General features: G+C 41.2%; 2 protein-coding genes across 4 annotated transcripts in view; one reads left to right on the top strand and one right to left on the bottom strand.

The window, feature by feature from the left end:
* IQCK (IQ motif containing K) overlaps window positions 1-10,586 on the top strand; it is a 149,696-nt gene extending 139,110 nt beyond the window's left edge. The window contains exon 9 of the mRNA XM_036741681.1: window positions 9,606-10,586. Coding sequence (XP_036597576.1) covers window positions 9,606-9,688 — 83 coding nt within the window. The 3' untranslated portion in view covers window positions 9,689-10,586. The remainder of the gene's footprint in view (window positions 1-9,605) is intronic.
* GPRC5B (G protein-coupled receptor class C group 5 member B) overlaps window positions 1-14,549 on the bottom strand; it is a 102,439-nt gene that overhangs the window by 58,468 nt on the left and 29,422 nt on the right. Inside the window, exon 4 of one of the 3 annotated variants that reach the window (XM_036741680.1) lies at window positions 10,516-13,863. The exons of 1 other annotated variant lie outside the window; for it this stretch is intronic. In XM_036741680.1, the coding sequence (XP_036597575.1) occupies window positions 13,819-13,863 (45 nt within the window). In that variant the 3' untranslated portion in view covers window positions 10,516-13,818. Of the gene's footprint in view, window positions 1-10,515; window positions 13,864-14,549 lie in introns of those variants that run through there. One more of the 3 variants, XM_036741679.1, reaches the window with a different exon arrangement.

The raw sequence follows: 14,549 nt of genomic DNA, 5'->3' as shown, positions 1-14,549 counted from the left end.
TTCCAACAGATTCATTTTTCCGTTCTCCTCTAATTTACTTATGACATCACCCTTTACATCTAAATCCTCTGCCCATTTTGACCTTACCTTGGTACACGGTGTGAGATCTATGCCTAATTTCTGCCAAATTGCTTTCTAAGTTTTCCCTGCAATTTTTTTCACATGGTAAGTTCTTGCACCCAAAGCTTGGATCTCTGGGTTTATGAAACACTAGATTATGGTAACTTACTGTTGTGTATTGTGGACCTAATCTATTCCACTGATCCACACTGTATTTCTTAGCCAGCACCAGATTGTTTTGATGATTACCACTTTGTAATGTATTTTGAAATCTGATACTAGTAGATTGCCTTCCTTCACCTCTTTTTTTCATTGATTCCCTTGATATTCTTGACCTTTTGTTCCACAGATGAATTTTGTAATTTTTTCTATGTCTGTACTTCTTTGGTAGTTCGATTGGCATAGCATTGAATAAGTGAATTAATTTGAGTAGAATTATCATTTTTGTTATATTGACTCAACCTACCCATGAGCAATTAATATTTCTCCAGCTGTTTAGATCTGTATTTGTGTGAAAAGTGTTTTGTAATTGTGTTCTTGTAGTCCCTGGTTTTGTCTTGGCTCCCAAGTATTTTATATTGCCTACAGTTATTTTAAATAAAAGTTCTCTTTCTATCTCTTCTTGCTGGCTTTTGTTGGTAATACACAGAAATGCTGGCATGGGTTTTTTTTTATATCCTGCAACTCTGTAAAAGTTACTGATTGTTTCAACTAGTTTTTAAGTTGATTCTCTAGAGTTCTCTAAGTATACCATCATATTATCTGCAAAGATAGTTTTCTTTCCTCATTGTCTATTTTTGTTCCTTCAGTTTCTTTTGTCTTATTGCTATAGCTTGCATTTCTAATACAATATTAAATAATAGTGGTGATAATGGGCATCCTTGCTTCACTCCTGATCTTATTGGAAAGGCTTTTAGTTTATTCCCGTTACAACTAATGCTTGCTCTTGGCTTTAGATACTACTTATCATCTTAAGAAAAGCTCCATTTATTCCTATTCTTATAGTGTTTTGTAACAGGAATGGCTGTTGTATTTTGTAAAAGTTTTTCTGCATCCATTGATATATATGATTTTGTGGTTGTTTTTTGTTATTTACGTGGTCAGTTATGCTTGTAGTTTTCCTAATATTGAACCAGTCCTGTATTCCTGGTATAAATCCCACCTGGTCATAGTACATGATCTTTCTGATAAATTGCTGTAATCTCCCTTCTAGTATTTTGTGAAAAAAATTTGCATCAATATTTATTAGGGAAATTGACCTATAGCTTTCTTTCTGTTTTTGCTCTCCCTGATTTAGGTATCAAAACAATATTTGCATCTTAAAAAGAATTTAGTAGGACTCCTTTATCCATTTTTTCAAATAGTTTGCATAGTATTGGATTTATTATTCTTTAAATGTTTGGTATAATTCACTTGTGAATCCATCTGGTCTTGGGGATTTTTTCTTAGGGAGCTCATTTATGGCTTTCAATTTCTTTTTCTAAAATAAGATTATTTAAGTATTCTATTTCTTCTTTTGTTAATCTGGGCAATTTATATTTTTGTAAATATCCACCTATTCATTTTGTCAGTTTTACTGATGCATAATTAGGTAAAATAGCTCCTAATAATTGCTTTAATTTCATCTTTATTAGTGGGGCATTCATCCCTTTTCACTTTTGGTACTGGTGATTTGGTTTTCTTTTTCCCTTTTTTAAAAAAATTAAATTAAACAATGGTTTATCTATTTTATTGCTTTTTTTTTTCATAAAACCAGCTCCTAGTTTATTAGTTCTATTATTTTTACTTTCAATTTTATTAATCTCACCTTTGATTTGCAAGATGTAAGAAATGGGAGGAGGAGTTTTGTTTCCACAGAACTAAAGGTGTGCTTTCCTGCCCTCCCCCACCCCAGCTTTAGCGGAGACCAGGCCTCAAGGTCGGTCAGGTGAGAGGTCAGAGGCTTGTACGCATGTGCATACTTTTTGAGAAGGCAGTCTAGGAAATTAGAGAGGCCAAACCCACTTGAACCTGTTCAAGCTTATCTAGGGTCTGGTCTTGGTCAAGAATCTAGGCCTACTGATTTGTATCATTTGCATATGTTAAAGAGGGAAAGTAGGGGAAGTAAAAGAATATAGTTTAATACAAGGAAAATCTAATTAACCTCACTTTTGCTTCTGTATCCTTATTATCCTATTTATATAAACTGTATAACCTAGGAAAACTATGTAAAAAGCAAAGATTGTAAACTAACCATGACTCTAGCAGGAGTGGAGGGAATGGTTACCCCTGCTCCTGCAGCTGTATTGGTGTGAGTGTTCCTGTGAGCACTACACCCGCTCTCTCGGGGAGCATAATAAAATGCCTTCCTCTGCCCACTCTGGTCCTGAGTTCTTTGGGTGTGAATGAGCAAATCACATGGATTTTCCTAGGGTCAAGTGAAGGGAAGCAACAGGCGGCGGAAGCTCGCCAGGCTTACTCCTGGATCTTGTCTTGGGGTGTCCTGTGATCCCCACTGCGGTATTAAGAGGGCTACCACTCTGGATTCCCTTGGGGAACCCTGTGGTCTGCACGGCCTTCTTAAGGGGACCTCACTTAGGACTTCCGGCCCTGTCTCAGGAGCCTTGTGATCTTACCGCCATCCTAAGGGGCCATCGCTTGGGTCTTCCTTAGGGTCTGACCCCTAGGAGGCCCTGTGATCCCCATGGATTAAGGGATGGCTACCACTTGGTCTTCCTCTGGGAGTCCTGTGGTCTGTACCCTTCCCTAGGGATTATCACGGGGTTCTTCCTCAGGACTTTGGCCCTGCCTAGGAAGTCCAGTGATCCCCAAAACCACGTTTCTCACACAAGATTTCTATTTTGATGTTTAATTTGGGATTTTTAATTTGTTCTTTTTTTGCCTTTTTTTATCTTTTTTATTTGCATACCCAATTCATTGATCTGCTTATTTCTCTCTTTTATTGATGTACATATTTAGGCAATGTACTCTTTAATGATTTTATAAATACCTGTCGTATTAATGTCAGGAAATCCCAGTCTCTGCGGTATATCAGTATTTATTTTGTCACATCTTATGGAATATTTGTTGAACTGAATTTGTTAAAGGGCACAAAAATCATAGAAGACAGAGTGATTGGTTAGTTCAAGCAGAAAGAAAAAAGGAGGCCTTCCATGGATGGCGGTAACAGCTGTAAACCCAAGTGCCTGTGAAGGGCGAGCTACCACACCACCTGAGGAGCCAACCTGTCCGAGGTTGGAAACCAGCAGGTCAAAGTTCATGTGCCAATCGGGAGTGGGGTCAGTCCTTTAGAGGCTGCTGCACTTCCAGCCCAGGGAAAAGAAGGAGTTTCAAAAAAAAAAAAAAAGTCCATTGGCCCTTAGGCTAACCAGGGGTGGGGAACCTGGGGCCTGGAGGGTTCCCCACCCCTGGTGAGAAGACTAATATTACTACAAGTCACATATCTATAGTTGGCCCTCTCGTTTGGGGCAATACACATTCCAGGGATTTATGAAGCAAGACATTTTACTAATAATCTCGTATAAAATCTTATTATTGCTGTTCGAAACTGTTTGACTTCACCTTTCAGGTGGACCTACTTACAGGTTCTCCCAACCTTTTACCAGACAGATTTGATAGTTTAGATATAATTAACTCCCTCCCTTTTCACCTAACTGCGTATTGCACCGAGATCATTTTAGCCACTCTTTTGATTTGTTTTTAGTGTCTCCCCTTTGCTCTTTAGCTGGACAGTATTTTGTATTTTAATCTCTTTTTAAATTCCGAAAATAAGTTTTATTAGGACCTATTGTGTTTTTATCAGTTATTTTTGGATATCTTCCTCCTTCCTCCCTGCCCCCCCCCCCCCACCCCACACCCATTAACTCTTCCTTTTAAAGAAGAAACAAATAAGGAAAAGTGACTGTAGCTGCCAAAATATGCAACATGTGGCTTTCCAAGTTCCTCACCTTTCTGAGGGAAAGGGGATATTTGGGTTGGATCTTTAATGCTCAGTCAGTCTTCCCTGCCGTTCTAAACGATTGATATCTTGGCTTTTGAACCTTCTGCATTTGAATTTCTGCTCTGATCACTAGACTGAAGTGGCCTTTATTTATGACTCTGCTTTTTTTGGGGGGGCAGGCAGTTAATGGAAATTAACAGGTTACACACTGAGCTGAGAGCAAATAATGGCCTTAATCATTTAGTTATTGTTCTCATCTTAGTGTCATGCATCGTGGTGGTAGGCCCCACGTCCCCCCACATCCCCGTAGTCTCAGCTGTTCATCTGGCTCTTCTTTCAGCGTTTCTGAGCTCTCCTCTCATCACAGCCCTTCTTTAATTGGCTTTGTCATTGCCCATAGGATGGCACCAAGACATGGAGCAAGGAAAGCATGGCACCTGTCCTTCTAAATGTGAAGCGTCCTGCCGAAGCCTACAGTGCAACAAAGAAATGTAGGGGGTTCTACACGCTGACAGACTATTGGCCAAAATGATTTTTAGTCCCCTAAGGATTATTGCATGAATTAAAAAAAAATGTAAACATGAAAGCCTACAGGGTGGGAGGAAGCACCTGGAAAATTGAAGAAAAATGTTCAGTGTTCACCATCCACAATTATTAATGTGGTTATGCCATGGCTAGTGGCTCCTGGCAGTTGTGTGCCCAGGAAAGAAAACAGCTTCACTCTGATGGCAAAGAAGCTTTTCATCTGGAAGGCAACAAATACACTTGCATCAAAATGATGTGTTGTAGTCCAGGGTCCATAGCAGGGGTCTCTGTGAACTTGGATAGGAACAAAATTGCATTTTTATGTTCGCTAACTTTTGGTTTCCTTTGTGATTCTATGTATTTAATTTTATGCATTTAAAAGCATTGAGAGAAGGGGCCCATAGCCTTCACCCAAATGCCAAAGGGGGGTGGTCCATGACACGACAAAGTTTAAAAACCCTTTTTCCAGATGCTTCATAGAAAACTAAGGGAATGACCAAATCAGTCCCTTCCTGTCTATAACTAGGAATTTCAGCACTTGAAGCCAATTTAGCTGGGGATGGGGGAAAGGGTTCTTTTGTGAAGGTTAAAGTAGTTTGAAGATAGAGGTCATGGGAATTGAGGAGGCTGAGGACCTGGAAGTCTAGTTGCAGGGATTGGGAGACGACTGTTATCGTACTTGTTGGGGAGGAGCAGTCCACAGATGATAAATAACAAGGATCTAATCAGTCAGGCAGCTAATAGACATTTGTTAAGGACCTACTATGGGCCAGGCACTGGGGACACAACGAAAGTTAGAAGACGAATTTGGCTCTTAAGGAGCTCAGTCTTATGAGGGGAGACACCATGCAAACAACTATGTGCAGACAAGAAACAGGCAAAATTGGCATTAACAGAAAGAAGGCACCAAAATTCAGGGAGATTGGGAGGGGCTTCCTGAAGTTAAGATTTTAGCTGGGACTTAAGGGAAGCCAGGGAAATCAAGAGGTAGAGATGGGGAGAGGATTCCATCTTGGGGGGATGGCCAGTGAAAATTCCAAGCGGTGAGATGGGAGTGTCTGGTGTGAAAAGTCACTGCTCTTCTCTACTGTAATCTTTAAGGGCCAAGGGGAAGAAAGTCGAGTGTCCTGAGGACTCAGCTTTATGTTGAGCGTAATTTAAAGGAGCAAAGGTAGTTGCTGAATGAGAGGTGGAGGTAAGGGCAAGGAATATGCCAGCTCCTCTCTCTGGCCCTATGTGAGTTAGCGGGTATGAGAAAAGATGCAGCCAACCTTGGAGAGTGAAAAGAGATAGAGCGTCTTCAGGAGAAATATTGCTAGAAAGGAACGTGAGAATAAGAAATGGAGAAGGGGAGTCTGATGATAATAGAAGAGGATTCCAGGGGACCCAAGGAATAAAAGCCACCACTATATTGCCTTTACAGCTGATTCCCTTCCTCCCTCCAACATCTATCACTCTTAGCTCTGCTGCTTCCTCAGGCCAAGTGAGACAGGCCTTGGCAACATGGGGAGTGGTAGTTCTAGGGTGGGACAAGGCAGCACAAAGGGTGTGTGAGGGGTGAGCCAGTCATGTGACTGGAACCCATGGGAGGGAGAGAAAGAAGCACCCCATTCCCCAGATGTTGGCACCTAAACTGCAGTGAGATGTTAAAACATGCTCCTAATAGAGAAGCATTTCTAGATTTAACTAAACTTCATGAGGGCAAAGACTTTGTCTTATCTAAATTGTGTATCTCCTCTGGTGCCTAGCACAATGCTTTGCAATTGTGAATTGTGAATGAATCAATCATGATTCATCAAGAATGGCTCCTCCATTGGGCCTGACAATACGCAATACTATCCATGGGGTTTCCTTGTCAAAGACACTGGAGTAGGTAGCCTTTCCTTCTCCAGTGCATTAGGCAAGCAGAGGTTCAGGAACTTGCCCAGGTCACACAACTAGTACATATCTGAGGCTGGATTAGAATTCAGGTCTTCCTGACTCCATGCCCACCATTCAATCCACTGAGCCATCTAGCTGCCTCCAGTCACTTAATAGCTAACATTTAATGATAACAATTATTATTTAATAATAACATTTAGCTGTTTCTTGGGTGTCATAGTGAGAGACCTATGTGGTGCTGACATTTCCTTTTTCACAGAATAACAGATTAAGGTTGAAAGAACCCTTGCCTGTGGTATAGGAGGAGGACTGGTCCTAGGCTAGGCCAGCTCTCCACTTGAGGTAAATGAGGCCTAGAAAGGTGAAGTGATTTGCCTGAGGTCACGTGATAACAAACTAACAGAACTTGAACTTGGAAGCCTTCCGAATCCAAAGCCAGTACTTGTTCTGTTATGCCACATCGCTTCTCTGACCTCTCTCTTTCTTCGTCTGCCGTGCTGTCTTCTCATCCTCCTCCTGTTTCTTAAAAATGCTTGTCCTCCATGTTCTGTTCTTTAGCTTCTTCTCTGCTGGAGTGCTCTGTTAGAACCAGAGCCGCTGATAAAGGCTCAGCACGCATTAAGAATAATTTCCTACTTCAAAGGCAGAGCGGGAGGCCAAAGGAACTGCTCTGCCGGACCTGGTTCTGCTCAATACGAAGAACACAATGACCAAAATAGAAAGGACAGGAACCTTGGGAGAAAGTGACTATTTCAGATTATGTTACAAATGAAAAAGGGAACAGTGGTCAGCTTGCTGCACATTCTAGATTTAGGGGAAAGATTCCAAAGTTCAAAGAAAAGACAAGTAGCAACTCATGGCCCCAAATTCTAGAGGTGGAGTTGGCCCAAGAAGTCTGGGATACCTTCAAGACAACACAAATGATTCCAGTGTGGAAGGGAAACTTTCCAGAGACTAACGTGGATGAACCAGGGAACTTGCTGACCCGCTCACACAGTTGGTTTTGTTTTTTAGTTTTCATACCTGATGCAGTCAGTTTTTATTTCCTAGAGTAAAAGGTATGATAAATAGCCTAGCTGAGGAGTGCCAAGGACCCAAACACTTCAAGACTTTTCCAAATCTGGTGTGTCTAGCTATATAACAACAAAAATACCAACAGTGGCTTCTTCCAGAGAGCCTACATTTCTTGAAATTAGAAGTATCCAAGTGGAAGCTGGAGGATCACTTGAAGGGGACATTGTAAAACGGATGCATGCATCAGGTCGAACTAGATCTGTGATATCGAACTCAAATAGGAACGAGAGCCACTAACCTGAATATAAGAATCCCTGGGGGCCACACACTTAGTTTTAAAATGTAATATTATCTGGCCTTTTTATATTTTTATTTATTTTGTTAAACATCTCCCAATTACATTTTCATCTGGTTTGGGCTTCATTGCGGAATGTTCAAGCCTCATTTTGACACCTCCAGACTAAATAAGCTCTAAAATACATTTCAGTTTTGATTTTGCAATATTCACGTCTGAGAAGATCAGCCAAAATAGATGTGTGCACGTTGGTACACCACTGGGAGATCCTACGTAATAATGTGCTTCTTACCTTTCTCTTGGTATATTTTCTTTCTGACCATGTGTAATGACAATTTAACATTCATTATCCTCCCCTTTCCCCATTCTTCTTCTTTCCTATAGTTTCCTATAGCTTTGCTGTTCTGACTCTGTGGCTTGGCAAAGACCTGAATACAGATCTCTCTGAAATAAAGCGTGATCCTAAGTATGCTATCTGCTATCTGCTTGTTTCCCAAAGCAGATCAATTCTTCAGAACCCTAGACAATGTGATGTCTGCCTGTATTCTTGTACACAAGCTGAGAAAATTAGGGATTGGTTAAGCAGATGTGGAAAGGCCAGCTGGACTGAGGGTTGCATTGCGGATTAAGCTTGTGATTATACATGACTGTATAAAGATGACTGACCAGAGAACTAAGAAGCGGATATTAGTGTTTGTGTCAGACTGTCTTTAAATATATGTTGGATAACAATGTCCAAAATGTCCAAGATGATGTTTTAACTCTATTAACTTTAACAAATTCACAGAAAAAAAAGCTGTGCAGGAACTTAGGAGTGGAACTCCTAATGACTTCAATAAAAGTGACGCAGATCAAAAGTTCAGGGTAATGTCCAGTTACATGACACATAAATCATAGTAACAAAGGCATTCAGAACCTGGGTCACTCATTTTCTTCCCGGTTTGTCCTCTCAGCGTGGCTATTTCCAAGGCAGATTTTTCTGAACCCTGCAGCGCTGCAGAGAGCTATTTGTTGAGGTCAGTTAGCTCAGTGGACTTGCCTATGGTGCTGTTAACACTGATGTTAGGTGTCTGAACCCCATAGAGGGCTGACACTATTGCCAGGCTAAAAATCAGTACCCCTCACCTATGCTCTGTAGCCGTGGGCCAGGCCCATTCGCCCAAGCCAGGTTAATTTTGCATCCTGCAGGGGAACCAGACACTATGGATAGCTAAAGCATGATTTCTCCTTACTGGGGGAAAATAAATACTCTGTCTTTATAAATGGTGCCCTCATCTACAAAGAAGGGGACACAGTAAGTTTTGTGTATTAACAGTAATTGGAAGGCAAAGATGGTACCAGAAGTACAGACTAATGAGTTAATTTTCGTATGGGCTTCATTTTCTCAGATTTTCCCCCTGTTTTGGGGGGTTGGGAGGAGGCTTTTATCTGTTTAGGATTGATTACTTTCACAGACAACCCAGCTCTGTCTTTAGCTGTCTTTCCTGTTTAGCAGAACAGGGGAAATCACCTGGACCATATTCTTGCCCAGACTGTGACACACAAGAAATGAATCTCCATTGACCTTGCTGTTGTCCTCAGCAACATCCTGATTCTGACTCTTTGGGGGTGGGGTGTGTTGAGCTGTGAAACTGAAATCTGCCAGTTTTTCAGTAAAATTCCTCAAAGCTACAAAACCTGAAAATAACACTTTTGACTTTCACTTGAAATGAATCTGGGAAACAAACTCAGTTTGGGGTTTTGGGATATGGTGATGTTTTAAACTTTTGATGGTAAAAAATAAAGTTCCCATTCCCAATACACAAACATACCTTAAGAATCATCCATTATATTTGTAGTGTCCTTGTTAGAGTGTTTTCCCTCTTTTAATGAATCTTCTTTCTGTTACAGTGAAATGCACATTAGAGGATGAAGAACAGCCTCCCAATCTGCAGCCTAAGCCAAGCACCATCATAGATGCCCCGAGCAAATAAATGCTATCTGCCTCTTGCATTCTTAAGTCTTAAGACGATGAAAGTTCTTTGTATGCTGGCAAAATAAAGAGTCGCTGGTGCACAACACATCAAAAAACAGCTTCATAGGCAGGTGTAGTCGATTATATACAAGCTTACTCGCATTATTCTCTGGAGCTTTCCCCAATAATCCACTCTACCTGGGAGAAAAGCACCAGGCTGGAGTTCTTGCAAACAGTACATTTCCCTTTCAGTCATTGGTCTAGATGTTTCCCTCCTGTGGTACAAAACTGCTTCTGAAATGCAGGGTGGCAGTGGCTCTCTAGCTGCCCACTCCCTAGTCCCAATAGTAATGCACTATTTTCTGGTTCTCCCTAAGCATTCAAATCCATTTTCCCACCTTTTGTGAACTACTCAGTTGCAATTTAAAAGATTCCTTTTTAAACTGAGATCCCAAACTTGGGAATTCTGGGTTTTCTTTATCTGAAGCTACAGACAGTCTTTTGCAAGTATTTGCTCATTTTAAATTCTTTTGCTACTGCAGCAGTTAATTTCAAAGAAGAACAGTATTTTTTGGGTCATAACAATCCTTAACATTTACTAGAACCCATGGGAGTACGAATGCAAGCAACAAAAAGGGGAGGCCAGAGTGAGTTTTCAGCTCAAACCTTTAGGCCAGAAATATTGTAGAGAGGTCTTTAGCTTCCTGCTGAAATTAATATCAAGTCCACATTCATTCTCCGATTTGCAGTATCTGTGGTCACTGAATCTAAAGTCCTCAGAATAGCCATAGGGCCAGATTATGAAGGAAAATGTTAGGCCATTTTAACAAGTTACAACAAACATTGTACGTAAATAGTAAAGCCTTTATTTTTGTTAAGAACAGCATTTTGAAAATAAAACATATCTGCCCATGCTTTACAAGCTTCTTAATTTGTATTCTTATATACAGTCATTTATGGTACACATTGATTGTCTTGAAAGTTCTTTAAAGGTGTTCTTTTTAAGTATGCAATGGTCAGCAGCAGGGTGGGGGGGGGGAGGAAAGTACATTATAAAATACACATTAATACATTTAATAAATATATATTATCTATCAAAAGTGAGCTTCTGCTCTTAATCAATTAATAAAAAGCACCTGCTGGGTAATCCTGTAAGCTGGTATAATAATAGTCGAATCATTTGATTATAAAAGCTACAATGTTCCCTTTTTGCCCAGCTTTTGGTTAGGCCCGAGGCACCAAACTCTGCTGTCACCAACCAAGAGACAACCCGGTTAATTCTGAGTGAAAAAGGCACCTTTCAAGGGGGTGCCCAGAGGCCCCTGGGGTGTGCGCAGAACCCACTGCTTCATCTGATTTCTCTTACTTAAACCATGGAATAGCCACCTTTTAAATACAAAGTTTGAAAGCACTGTAGGGTTTCACAATTGCTGTTCCCTGCCCTGTCCCCTCCCCACCCCCCCACCTGCGGAGAGATGCATCCAGTTTTATACCAAAAAGGGACATGGTGGCTTTTATGGCCCCAGAATGGCTTCTGATAACTTAATGCTGAGAGATTGATAATTTGTGCTTACAACTGTGTGTTTTAATCACGGATGTGCTACTTGTAAGCCTTTTTACTCAAAGTTAAAAGTAAACACATCTTGTTTACACAAATAATAAACGGAGGTGCCTTGTCACATTTTGCTCTCTGGGCCAATCACTGTCACAGGCAAAGTGACATGGCCAGGCAAAGATCTTGGAGTCATGTGAGGTTATTAGGAAAACAACGATCCTCTCTTTTCTGGGATTACCACTCCTCTACCCCAAATTACAGTTTATTAGCTCATTCCCATCTTTAAGCCCTGCCAAAAACAGAACCTTAAAAACACATCTGATAACTGTCTGAAAGAAAATTGTCCAAGGAACAGAAACACTGTCATTTTTATTGTAGTGAATATTGCTTTCCAGCAGTAGCATTTACAAAGAGAAACCACTCCTGCCATCTAGGCCACAGTCACCTTAGACATTCTGATAACAGCTTAGAGGAAAGTTACATCGTTAATGGTTCCTTTCAGAAAGTGAGACTTTTTTTTGCAGGCAAATGTCACTGATGGCATTCTACAACTCCAAATGACTTCAGAGAGCTGGGATAAGTAACCATTTCCTGGCACAAGAATGTGTAACTTGTTTTTAATTGGATTAGATTGAGGCATTAGGAGATTTCTTTATTTTTAGAATAATGGGTTCTGCATGCAACATCCCACCCCCCACCCTTTTCCTAACATCCCCCCTCCCCCAAATACTTAAATTTCCAAACCATCTAATAATCAATCACCTTCCCGAACACACACTAAGGGCTAAGGTCAGATGTCTGGTTTTCTAAAAGCAAGCGCATGCTCCCAGGGCTGATACTGGAGATGAGATATGATGGGGGCAGGCACTCACATGCCATGCTTTCTTTTCACATGCATGGCAGAAAGGGAAATGAACTTGCAGAGAGGGGAAGAAAATAACTTGCAAGATGATCACGGCAAGAATGGCGATATCAACCTCCTTTTCCCCCAGTGCTATGCAGAGGGTGGAGGGCATATAGGGCACAGCCAAAAGTCAGGTGGAGAAAGAATTAGAGGTTTTGTTAGAATTATTCGGCATAGATGTATTCCATTTGTAAAGTCAGTTACCATTTTTTCCCCAACCATTGACCTTTTCCATGTTCTTTGTGGCTTTTTTTTTAAAAGACTAGAAAATAGATTTCTTATAGCTTGTGCTATATAGCAAAAGAACCCATCCTCTTTTCTATATCCAATACTGTCAGGTTAAAATCTTGCTTTAGGCGTCGAAGAAAGCTGCAGATCATGTTGGCTAAACAATGAGGAGACCATGATGCTTTTAATGCTGGATATGCACTGAATAAATGTTAAATTTAAAATAACAGGATGATTTGCTCAAGACAGATGGAAACTATGGCAGAAGTAATGGGTTTGGAAACTACTATTTTCAGAGAACTTGCAGTTAACCAAGATAAAAACATCTAACAAACTTGTCTTCTCTACTCCAAAGCCCAAAAAACAAAAAACAAAAAAATCCACAAACAAAAATGTTCCTCCTCTTAGAGATCCCACTACCTTGATATGAGGAACAGATAAGGTCTTTGCATTACTAAGCAGTAGGACCCTTGATATGCCATCTTATAGGACTCTGGGAAAGCCACGGCTCATCCCTCTGGCTTTCTGGGCAGGTGGCCCCCATCTGCACCTTTGGAAATAAAATCTAGATAAATCAGAAAGATCCTTAGACCACCAGGTCCTCAGTGGGCTTCTGGGGAAGTGGGATGGGAAGAGAGAAGCTTGATAACACTGAGAACGTCAGTCTGGTACCACATGACACAGGTCACGTCTCCCTCTGGCTCCATTTTTGGGCCCGTCTGTTCTAACTGGAATATCACAGGTAGGGGCATAAAAAACAAACACCAGTCCAACACCACGTTAAATGTGATCCACGAATCCACAACCAGATTCCATTCACTTCTTCAGAATGGGAGGGGGCCCTTCACTAATAGTGTTTCTTGCTTTTTCACAGGCAATGCAATGCTCCTCTCAGTGTTAAACAGGGCCCCCACCCTCAATAAAACGCCACATAATCTAAGTATGTCCGCAGACACACACTTACAAAACTGATAACCAAATTACTTTCTGACCCCTGGCAAAGCGTACACCAACAAGCAACCAAGTGGGAAAGCCCCTCTGTAGGCTTTAGCCATAAAGTGCCAACCTTATGAGGGAGGCAGCCTGGATCCCATTGGGAGAGGCCCTACAAGGAAACCTGCACTCAAAGCAAATCAGGCCTGCTCAGCAGTCACCGTGACTTTGGCTCTTCTACACTTGGAGGGTACAGTCTGCCCAGTTGCATTTTAAGAGTAAGCCTAATTCTACAGGAAATTAGCTTTGCTTTAGTTTGCAAACTCATTGGTTGGTTTGGTATTTTGTGGGTGGTTAGCTCATCAGTTCACCAGTGTTCACATTTACATGAAAGCCCATTATCTGGGATTCTGAAAGCTCCAGGTGACTTTGTTCCGCCACTGTTAGTGATTTCTCCCCCAGAAAGACTCAGCCAGGGAATAAAATCTGTAACAGAGATTCTTATCCTCTGGAACTTTGGAAAAGCCTTTCACCAGAGGTGTCTTCCGGTGTAACTTGGAGGAGCGGTTGGGATCTGGAAATAAGGATAGCAAATCCATAACTAGGAACTCGCTGCTTTTCCAAAGTCAATGTCAACATATGCACTGTTAGAAAGTTATTAGGAGAATAAGCCGTCGTTTTCAAATTGGCCAAACAAAGCAGAGCTCACGAAATAAATGTCAGCACAGTGGGAACGGCTGACTTTCTTATTCAGTGCAGCTTCTTCATCCTTTAATAACAAAGCATAACCTCACCGCCCCACCATGAAAATGGCCTAAATGACTTTTAGTTCTACATCCACAAACCCTTTCCCCTTATTCTGAGCTACTGCTCTGTGGCATATTTACCCACACTCGATAGGAACAGGTAGGTTAAAACAGTCATCGACCAACCAAGGTATCCTAGGCCTGATTCCAAATCATATTTCCTGACAGCATGGAGACCAAACACTCATGACATAGATTAGTTTGGCAGAGGGCCAAAGCTTGGCCCTGTGCATACTGTGGGGAAGGGACCTACACCTCATAAAAGCTAATCTATGATACTGTTTATTTCTGATCTCCTGCCCAACTAATCTGTGACATCCCACTGAAAAGTAAAAGAGCAAAACATCTAAATAAAATCTAAGGTTTCCTGTGCCTGATGTACATTCACCAAGAATCCCAATCATTGGCTCATGTTATTGGTGACCCATTGTGATCAGGCTGAGTTATGGAATCG

Source organism: Trichosurus vulpecula, chromosome 1, assembly GCF_011100635.1.
Source record: "Trichosurus vulpecula isolate mTriVul1 chromosome 1, mTriVul1.pri, whole genome shotgun sequence".
NCBI classification, from domain to species: domain Eukaryota; kingdom Metazoa; phylum Chordata; class Mammalia; order Diprotodontia; family Phalangeridae; genus Trichosurus; species Trichosurus vulpecula.
Note: the sequence above shows the minus strand (reverse complement) of the source record. Positions and strands in the feature narration are given on the sequence as shown.